The sequence below is a fragment of the Dreissena polymorpha genome, chromosome 4 (assembly GCF_020536995.1).
Source record: "Dreissena polymorpha isolate Duluth1 chromosome 4, UMN_Dpol_1.0, whole genome shotgun sequence".
In the NCBI taxonomy this organism is placed as follows: domain Eukaryota; kingdom Metazoa; phylum Mollusca; class Bivalvia; order Myida; family Dreissenidae; genus Dreissena; species Dreissena polymorpha.
Genome location: NC_068358.1, coordinates 101,166,038 through 101,176,905, shown reverse-complemented (window position 1 = coordinate 101,176,905; position 10,868 = coordinate 101,166,038). Strand labels below are relative to the sequence as shown.

At 33.0% G+C, this 10,868-nt stretch overlaps 1 protein-coding gene across 7 annotated transcripts in view; it reads left to right on the top strand.

Annotated features, from left to right (window-relative positions):
- Positions 1-30: 30 nt before the first annotated feature.
- The window catches only part of LOC127877485 (interaptin-like), a 67,813-nt gene continuing 56,975 nt past the window's right edge, over positions 31-10,868 (top strand). For 5 of the 7 annotated variants that reach the window (XM_052423412.1, XM_052423417.1, XM_052423414.1 and 2 more), the window contains exons 1-13: positions 31-123; positions 3,236-3,353; positions 3,795-3,895; positions 4,222-4,303; positions 5,262-5,429; positions 6,101-6,247; positions 6,784-6,930; positions 7,457-7,612; positions 7,786-7,932; positions 8,280-8,435; positions 8,593-8,739; positions 9,435-9,572; positions 10,704-10,850. In XM_052423412.1, coding sequence (XP_052279372.1) covers positions 3,243-3,353; positions 3,795-3,895; positions 4,222-4,303; positions 5,262-5,429; positions 6,101-6,247; positions 6,784-6,930; positions 7,457-7,612; positions 7,786-7,932; positions 8,280-8,435; positions 8,593-8,739; positions 9,435-9,572; positions 10,704-10,850 — 1,647 coding nt within the window. In that variant the 5' untranslated portion in view covers positions 31-123; positions 3,236-3,242. Of the gene's footprint in view, positions 124-3,235; positions 3,354-3,794; positions 3,896-4,221; positions 4,304-4,383; positions 4,642-5,261; positions 5,430-6,100; positions 6,248-6,783; positions 6,931-7,456; positions 7,613-7,785; positions 7,933-8,279; positions 8,436-8,592; positions 8,740-9,434; positions 9,573-10,703; positions 10,851-10,868 lie in introns of those variants that run through there. The other 2 variants (XM_052423413.1, XM_052423415.1) reach the window with 2 other exon arrangements.

Sequence of the window (10,868 nt, the reverse complement as noted above, 5' to 3'; positions counted from 1 at the left end):
GCCTCGCGTTTTTGGAAAACGCTTTATCAAATTTCTTAAGGTAGTTTTACCGACTGATAAACGCAGTCGTCATTTTGCAGTTGGATGTTTCGTAGTGTACAATATTTCAGTTGATAAACCGCAGTAAGTATATTTTATCAGATAACGTGGACGTTGAAATTAAGGTTTAGTGAAAGCACTATTTGCAGTTTTCAATCGATTATAATTTATTGTATACTCACTTGTTAAATATAATTTTACTTCAGTGGCAAATATGACACAAATGCTACAAGGGATCTTTTCACGTTTTGGAAAATTGACAAAATTGAAAAAAGTTGTTTCAGATTTGCACATTTTCGTTTTAAGTTATGATATTTGTGAGGAAACAGTAATAATGAACATTTACCATGGTCTAATATAGCCATTATATGCAGCTTTTGACGATTTAAAAACCTGAAAATTATAAAGCGTTGCAACGCGAAACGATTGAATAATTTGGAGAGTTCTGTTGTTGTCGTTTAATTAACCCATTTATGCCTAGCGTTTAGAATAAAGGCCTTGGCAAACAGCGTAGACCCATATGAGACGCCGCATGATGCGGCGTCTCATTAGGGTCTGCGCTGTTTGCTTGAAGGAATTTCTGTAAGAAATATTCTTAATATAGAAATAAATATACTAGACATCCCTAATTTTGGAAATAAATTGATCCAATTTAGAAGGATGGGAGAGTCCACTAGGCATAAATGGGTTCATTTTGTGAAACTATTATTTATATAAAGAATAAAATACGTAACTCATTCATACTTGGCAGGATGGCCGAGCGGTCTAATTGCGTTTCACTCCAGGACTCCGGGGGTCACTGGTTCGAGCCCTGCTGCGGGCTACTTTTTTCCTTTAAAAAAAAATTTTATTCTGGATTTTTCATCGGAGCTTTTTAGATCCAATGTTTACATTGATCAATATAAAGCATTTAATGACAAACTTCAAAACATGCCAAAATCTGTGAAAAGGCCCCATTAATTTTATGTACATGGTAACCTCAACTTAGCAACTCGTTCAATGAGTTATAAACGTGTCCCCATGATTAAATTGTGGGGTCAATATGTCGTGGAAATGAGGATGTAAGTCGTTGTTACGATATTGTGTAGCCGTGGGAACGACGTAGTAACTCGTTGGGCCGAGACAACTTACTTGTGGTAAAGAAAAAATAAACCATCTAAATACATGTTGTTTACGCGTTGATCAAAATTGCCGATACATGGAAAGCTAATATTATTTCGGAAAATATAAATATTAGATTTTTGAAAATGCTTTTCAGAGAGTTTTAATCAACAAATACAGGATATATGAAAATCATTTTCCAAACTCCATCATATTTACATTGTACGAACTTATGTTAGCCTTTCTTCTGTTCCAGAGGTTAGTTTTTTCGTACACAAGCTTGAATAAGTTATGTCGTCCTCTTAACTTTGTTATTCTTTGGTACGATTTACTAACCTTTGAGAACCAGTTGCTTAGTCGTTGTATATTACAACGTCCAATCATGAAGATTAATATTAATAGTGATTTATGAATCACTATTATTTTCAACGAAGTTTGATGTTGTTATACACAATTCAAACAATGGAACCACAACGTGCCACTCTGTTGTCTACGCCAGCGTTTTATCCCTCGTTTAGTTTTCCACGTGCCAATTTATTAAAGACTAACAGAGGGGTTTCCTATTTTATATAACATTGTAATCTATTTTAAACGGCATGTACCCTTGGGATGAGCAGGATAATAAATGTTATAAGTGTCAAGTACATATAAGCTGTCTTTTATTTATGATAAGTAACCGATTGCCAAACTGTGTGACACAAAACTCACATATATGCGCAACACAAACATACACACACATGGATAAAACAGGTGTGGCTGCCTTTTGACGGTGAAAGAAAAGCATGTATTTTGAATTTGAACCAATTTTGTTGGCAAGATATACGACTGAAGTGTGATTATAATGTGAAATAAAACGATAAATGTATATTAGGGATATATAGCGGCATTTAAACATACTTCTTCACAGAAAAGACGTATTCAAATATAAGTATGTCAAACAGCCATCGTTTGGTAAAATGCTTTTGTTAGCATATACATCAACACTCTCGGGGGTTGTTTGATTATCATTAAAAATATTTTAGTCGCGTTTTGAGAAAACTGGGTTTAATGCATGTGCGTAAAGTGTCAGCCTAGATGAGCCTGTGCAGTTCGCACATGCTAATCAGGGACGACACTTTACGCTTTTATGGTAATTTTATTTTCAATGAAGTCCCGGGGTCATTTAAAAAACCCACAGTGATCGTGTCTTCCTTGTGGTAGAAGAATGATGAACCTGTGTTTATTAAACCTGAGATTAAGAACAGCCATAGTTTGTTAAACATTACAGAAAATAAAGTTTTATATTGCCAATATAAATGATACCTATCAGTTTCAGTTGCTTGGTTTAACAATGATGGTATTGGTTGTTTAAGCTCATTCAACACATATGAGTCGCATTCTGAGAAAACTGGGCATAATACTTTTGCGTAAAGTGGCATCCCAGATTAGCCTGTGCACAGCCTAATCAGGGACGACACTTTCCGCTTTTATGGTATTTTCATTTAAAGGAAATCTCTTCTACACGAAAATCCAGTTTAGGCGGAAAGTGTCGTCCCTGATTAGCCTGTCCGGACTGCACAGGCTAATCTGGGACGACACTTTACGCACATGCATTAAGCCCAGTTTTCTCAGAACGCGGCTCATATATTCTGAAGTTTGGGTTGCGAATGTGACGCAACATAAGTTTTAACTTCAAGGTTAACGAAACATACACAAAAAGTGTTCGATGCTATGATTTTTTGATTATGTGCTAGATTGCAATAAACATATGGCCCCTTATGAATCAAACGTGTTTGTCTTAAATCCCATCTGGAGCATTATTCTACATATAATATAGGCTGTCTGCCAATCTAAAGAGAGGTAAGACATTTTTTGCCATGATTGTAAAGCAATAATATCATCATGCGTTTGCAAGGAAATGCAACACATAACTGTATGATTGAAATGAACTTTTATGTACATGTTTATTTAAAGCAAATGTCAATATTGAAAATATTCCAGATATCATATTTTTTATTGTTATGCCAAACACAGTTTTTTTGTATATGCAACATTTTCCAAGGGATTGACGACTATTGAATAATAAGAACATGCACTGTTAAGTTAATCCTTAAAGATACAATATGACGTCTCAAGCGGATGGTGCGGTGTTTTCCGATGAACAGCCCATACATCACATGATTTCCGGTGAAGAGAAGGTTGTCCGTCTTGGCGGCCGGGTCGAAGAGCAACAGGTATAGTGCTACTCGTGTACTGGTGATGCATATATAAATATGAGCATAACTAATCAAATATTAACGAAATCAAAGTGTAATGTCGGTCTAATACAACGTCAGTTTAAAGAGACTCCAGCTAAAAGTCATATTTGTTTTAAACAACATAAGCATCATTTCCATTCAAAAGCATGCATTCATAAATTGAAAGTACAAAGTATAAGCGCACATTATAATTAAGTACAACACAGAATTTTTTTTTAAAAAAGGTCTATTATTTTGAAATGAACGTCGCAATTCCTGTTAAACGTTTTACAATACTTAAAATACACAAACATCTAATTATCACACAATCTAGCTCTCAATTAAAATAGTGTAAAATACAATTTCATAAAGTGAATACCGAATGTTCTATTTTAAAACGCATTCATTCATTTCACTATTTATATATGTATGTTTCAGTGCCAAATTGTATGTGAAAAGGATAAACTGCAAGTAAATACAAAGCCAATACTTGCTGAAAATGAGCAGCTTAAAGAAGAAAATGCTGCCTTGAACTCAAGGTGAGTTGAAGTGAAGTAACTATGCTTGGCATGAATGTATGATGTAGCTACCCGTGATATTGTTATGTTATGTATAACCAAGCAGCATAAACAAATTGTCGGTTCTGTTACTGTAAATGTTAATGCGTCATTTTTGTTTACTATTTACACGTTAGATCAGTTCTTGTTCTTGTAAATAAGTGCATTTTTGTTGATATTTAAGCTGACCAAAGTTTTGATGGTTTTCTGTTAGTATTTGAAATTGACACTATATGTCTACTATCTACTTGACTCAAGTATCTTGTGATAATTATGTTGACATTTCGAAGATAATTTTACTCAAACAGCGGACAAGAGGTTGTGCACAACGAGTTTACCCGTGTTGAAAATGAACTTGAACTGGTAACAGACGAACTCATCCAAATAGAGGTGAGTCATCATTACTTCTTTTTGATAAAACCATGTAGAACCCCATTAAACAGCATTTATAGTTTGTTCTTTATACACAGATGGCATGCGTCTTATAAAATGTGCTTCCTGTGACCTGAAGTCAATAACAACTATCAAAAAAAAAAAGATACTATTGGGACGTACAGTCTATTATACAATATCTAACCTCCTACAATAATGACCTAATCCGATTGGCTTAGAGCGGCCACGTGCCCATGGAGTATTTTCCATACACCCGAGTAATTTCCGAGAAGACGTGTTGTTTCTCGTGCATAACAATCATGTACCAATTTGAAAGATAGGGGCCACGTTTAGAGGTCAATCGACGTGTCCGGACTGTATCGTAATTCTTTATCAATTAATATAACTTTCACATATGTTCGTCATTTATTGGCGACGTGAACGACCAATGTCGTTTGTTGAAAGGTGGTGGTCACACTTTGAAGAAAACGGCCAATTAGGTCATGATAATGCTTATCAATACTTCTAGTTAAAAATGTATCATATTGTTTAAAATTCAACTTATAACAATGTTCAGTAGTTGGGAAATTGCGCTAACGTTCTAACACATAGGTCAACGTCAAACTACTTCGTCAATAATTAGATTAATCGTTATTCATGAGGTAGTTTTTTATGCGTGTTGCGCTACGTTTAATGTCAAATGTAAGATGCAAGATGTAGCTGGTGAAAACGGCAAATTATACAAGAATCTGCCAGTTTCAAAGTATTATATCTCACATGCTCACCCAGAAGAACAGACGTGTTACCTTTAACGTCTGTGTTCGAAACTCTTATTAAAAGGTATTCACTGTCATTGATAATAACTATGAATGGTTTTCTTGACAACGAGCTTGACAAACAAGTAGAATAAATAAATGTTCATGTTTAAAGTGATGTAGTACAAATTGCGAAATTTGTTGTTTTTTTAAATTGTTAGCAAATGATACAGGGGTCTAAGATTCAACGGATTCCTAAATTAGAAGAAGAAAAAGAAAATTTCATAAAATACCTGGAAAAGGTAAAACAGATGTACGAAGAACAGAATAACCATCTGACAGAAATACAAGAAGAAAATATTACATTAGGTGAACATAGTACTACACAGGTATAACCTATTTTCGTACATATATGTAACACTATAATATATAGAGAAGATCGTATATTTTAGACATTTAGTCGTGTAGCAGAAATAATATTCACATGTTCTATACTAGTTTGTAAATTTAAAATTTGGTAAACAATAAAGAGTTATCCACTTATGGGTGACCGATCCATAAGAACATGCATGGGTGATATAGAAGTACAATTAATATCTTAATAGTAGTGCAAACCGTACTGTTACCAACTGCACATGCGTTATTTTCAAATAGTTATTTACACGTTTTGGGTGATAATACTGAAAATGTAAATTCAGCATTCGTAAATTAACTTCTTATGACGATCGAAACCAAAGTGTGATATCGTGTGTTGACAACTAGCATAAGCATATATATATATATATATATATATATATATATATATTAATATGAATATCTAAAGGTAAATACATAATTTATAACGATATCTTAATTAGTTCATCAGTGCTCAATTTAGGTTGATTATTTCTTTCATCTACGTAAGAGAGGACGGATTTAATATGAACTCGTGTAAAGTATATATTCAATTATCATCCGACAAAACAGTAAACAAACGTGTATATGAGAAAAACGCTTCCATATTGTTTTGCATATCATAACATAAAATACCCAGCTAATTTAACAACTTTTGTACTAAAAGAAAGGACATATTCTTGCATTGGAATATGAGCGGGAGGCTTTATACTCACTGTTTGAACAACTACAAACAACAACAGCAAAACAGGACGAGAGACTTCAGTCTTTGATGAACGACAATTATACACTTGAAGAAAATATGTCGGCAAAGGTATTCCGATTCCACTTATCGAGTTATGCCATACGTATAAAAAATGAAAACAGTTGTTTATTATCAAAAAATATTTATCTTTTAATGTTTTGATGATTAAAAAATCAATTATAATTGACTCGTTGAAAGCCATTGCCTCTTCATTTAAATGGAAAGCGCAGCATATTGTACAACGGAATGCATGCATCCTCTTTAAACATTTAAATGAACTCTTTAACATATGTTCCGTTCTTAAAAGTTTGTCCCAAAATTACTGACTTGATTTGACGAAAATGTTTTACCGGGATAATAACCGGGATTGTCTTCACTAAAATGCTATCGCCTTAACATGTCGGCAGTTACATCGTTTGTTTATCTTAGCGATGTGTTAACGAAACTTTAACAACAGACCGTACATTAGACATTTATCAGTTTCTTAAATAAATAATGTCGTAAGCTTGATAATTTACAACATAAATTTGTTAATAAGGATATGCATGCAAAACCTATTTTAAATCTAAATTGGCATTTATTGTTTTATTGTATCAATATTTCAGATTATGCAAATACAATCATCTGACGAAGAGATACAAAGCTTGCGCACAGAATTGGAAAGTGTGCACAAAACAATTCAAATCCAGGCGGACGAGATTACCCAATTAAAGAAAGACCAGTCTCTTCTAACGGAAAAATATTTAAATCAGGTTTTATGTTTAAACTACAATTGTGTTGGGATCATATCTAGACAATTATAAAGATGTTCCAACTTTTGAACTTAATATGTCGGTATGTCTCTTTGACTAGAAGTGTAGTACTTAAAAACATATTACTTGCTTTCAAAATTGTACAATTTTTGCCCAAGTGAAAGTTCGTGGTAAAATTGTGTAAAAGGCATATCTGGACTAAAATATGCGGTATCAATATGAAACTTTATTGGAAGGAAACATGTTTCATACCAGTTATTAAAGATTGACTTCTAATGTCCTCAGACAAAATAGCATGCGTGCCGGAGGGGGTGATATATTTCAAAGGCGACATTGACAGTTCTACTTATAAAACACTGTGTACAAGGACTGTATATTAGGATCTTTCTAGCACTTAGTTATATGTGATGAAGTAAGTATACATCTAATAGATAAACGTTTAACATTTTCAGCTTTTGTAAGTGATAACGAAACAATTTTTTTATAGAATTTTGAATATTTTATTTATTTATTCGAACTCTCATAGGGACTGAAACTGGAGGAAATGTTCGAATTAGACGAAGAACGGAAGATTTTACAAACCAAATTGGAAGAGTTAAACACCAAGTATGAAGAGCAGAGTGCAAAGATGTCAATATTTCGGAAGAAAAGCATCACACTAGAAGAACTTGTTGCTACCCAGGTTTGTATATCGCATTCCGCGTCCAATGAAACATTAAGGTTTTTATTGCTTTAAAAGCAAAATATATTTAAATAAATGCTGCAATGTATTCTACACAAACACGAACCATTTTATTACACAGTATTCCATCGTTTGGATTTTTACGTACGTTTAAAAATAGTTTGTTAATTTAGCGACAAGAGTTGATTTCGTCAGAAAAGGAGAAGGAAGCCCTCAGTAAGGAATTAGAAGAGATTAAAACAACAAACGGAAAACTGAATGACAGTCTCCGAGAATTAACGGAAAACAAAGAGAAGACAGAGAGAATAGTTTCCATTGAGGTAGAGACAACCATATATATTTATTAAGATTTGTTTTAAGACATTCGCAAAAACAATTATGGCACACTGGTGCAATGCTGACAATGAAGATTGAATATATATTTATGATGTGTATATATTGCATTTCTTTGAGACAAAATTCAAATAATGCAGATCACCGTTTAGTCACATTCTATATATAACAAAAGGTTATATTTGCGACAACCATGTTCTTGCAACAAATGACTTACATTACTGGGCCCTGTTGTTGAAATTGCTGCATGTTATGCACACTAGATGGGTTAACATTAGGGTATTCATTACACTTCGTTGCTGGTATATTATTTTTTTTTTTAATTATATTATAGACATCAGTGGATAAACAGAGTCTTGTGATCGTAGAAGAAACGCGAAAACTCCAGTCAGAACAAGACCTGACGCGGAAGACGAATAAAGAGCTTAATAATGAAATTAAAGGTATAAAGCAAGAAAAATACGCCCTAGAAAAACGAGTTTTCAACCAGGTACGGTAGATTGGTGATCATCAGAGAAAGTAATTGTTCGTTTCTCTACGATTATTTTTTTGTGGATTTTTTTTTAAATACAAAAGAAAGAAAGAATAATATATTATGGTGATTTTTTATTTGAGAATTTTAGCTGCTGAAAGATTTTTTTTTTAAGAGACAGCAACTAGATTCGTTTGAAAAAGAGAGGCAAAAGATGCGAGCACAGTTACAAACGATTAAGTCCACATCCGAAGATCAAAGAAACCAACTACAAATATTAATGAAAGAAAAGGATAATCTGCATAAATCGTTTGAGAGCAAGGTCAGACACTCGAATATTTTTTTGTTTTTTAAATATTTACATAACATTTTTTTCTCTTCGGTTTATTTAGTTTCAGATTCATCTGCATAAACAAATATCGGTTAAACTTTCAAGGGACGCAGTTTACAAATAGGGTATTTGACTCGATTAATTTAAAAAAAAAACTGTACAAAGAATCATACGGAACGATATAAACCATGAATTTTGCGTTTAAATGAGATTTTCAACACGAATAGTGTTTGCTGGCATAATTTGATAATATGACCCATTGCGTTTAAATGCATTTCAAAGCCGGCCACCATACTTAACCTTATACCCTTCTTTACATTGTATGGCAACAGTGACATTCGATATCCATTAAAAAAAAACTTTAAGCAACTCGAAGAAGGCCGTTTTTAAAAAATAAAATTCCTGTTTTAGATAAAAACATAATACATCATACTGTCTAGAATATGTTTAACCTAATGATGATTGTGACGTAAAAACTCTATTTTGTTTATATTGAATTTTACATGTCGTGCGTATATTGTTTTTAAAAATCGATATATGTGAACCGTTTATATTATACGATCAACATGGCTTGTTTCTATGCTATGCTAACTTTTAAAGCGCCGACTGATAACTTTATCAAATATGTTCTTGCAACATTCTCAACCTATAAACAATTATTTAAATGCATATATGTTTCGAAACAGATGCTTGCTTTTGAGAAAGAGCACAACATACTTCACAATGAATTGGAGCAGCTAAATGAGAAGAAGGATTTACAGGAAGAACAACTTCGAGCAAGTGCGGAAGAAAAATATTCGTTAGAAAATATTATTGCTACAAAGGTAAATGTTCTGTATAATTTTATTTAATCCGTGTGAATGTTAAATGAAAAAAATAAACCTAATTTACATATCGTGTCATATAATTGCCGAGATAAACGTTTCCTTTATGTGTAATCCTTCGTGGTTTTGCTTGTTAAAGCCTGCAATGAACACTTCTGAACTTAATAACCAGTTCAGAATTATTTTTCACACGAACATTTTTTGAAATATGATAAATCGAAAACTAATAATTTTTATATTTCACAAAATGTTAAACGCAACAAAATATTGAGTGTTCTATTATAATGTTCGCGTCGCTTTATTATACTCGCCTCATAGAATTTTGAGGAACCAATATTGCACCTCATATTTACATTGGGTACATATGGCACATATGCACTTGGCGACTAACGCAACCCTGTTTAAACTTGAATATCTCAGTACCGAGTTAAGAGTTTGATTCAAAACTGCACATGTAATCATTTGACTTTATTCTGCGCAAGATAACGATACAATAATTTATCCTAGACAATCGGGCGCTTTTGCACGTTGGGTAGGTGTGGTTTCATATTTTTGCACTTGGGGATGGTTTAACTTGATAGTATTCTAATTTTATTTTAATTTCTTTATTTAAGGTAGGTTGATACACCACAAAAAAAAATAATAAATTAATAAATTAAAACGTCTGGTATAAAAATTCAGGTGCGCAACCGCTCAATCGTCATGTTTCTGGCTACCTTCCCCACTTGTTAAAGCATCCGATTGTCACGGATGAATGATACTATGGTTGGCTTGCACATACTGTGGTCTAATGATCACATGTACACCTTTAAATCAAAATATATGCTAATTACTAAGATATTTAAGTTTGGTAAAATGTTGCGTTAAGAAAGTTATTAAGTGCAGAGTGTAAATATTTCGGAAGAAAAGCATCACATTGGATGAACTTGTTGCTTCCCAGGTTTGTTTATCAGATTCCGCATTCAATAAAAAAATTCACAAACGTTAAGGTTTTACTTGCTTCAAAATTGACAACAAATAACATTTACGTAAATACTTCAAAACATTGTATACAAACACGAACGATGTTATTAAAAAAGTATTCCTTCGTTTGGATTTTTACGAAAGTTTAAAAATAGTTTGTTTATTAAGCGCCAGGAGTTGATTTCGTCGGAAAAGGAGAAGGAAGCGCTTGGTAAGGAATTAGAAAAGATTGAAACAGCATACACAAAACTGAATGATAGTCTCCGAGAATTAACGAACAACACAGATGAGCTGGAGATAGAAGTTTCCATTGAGGTAGAGACGATAATATAT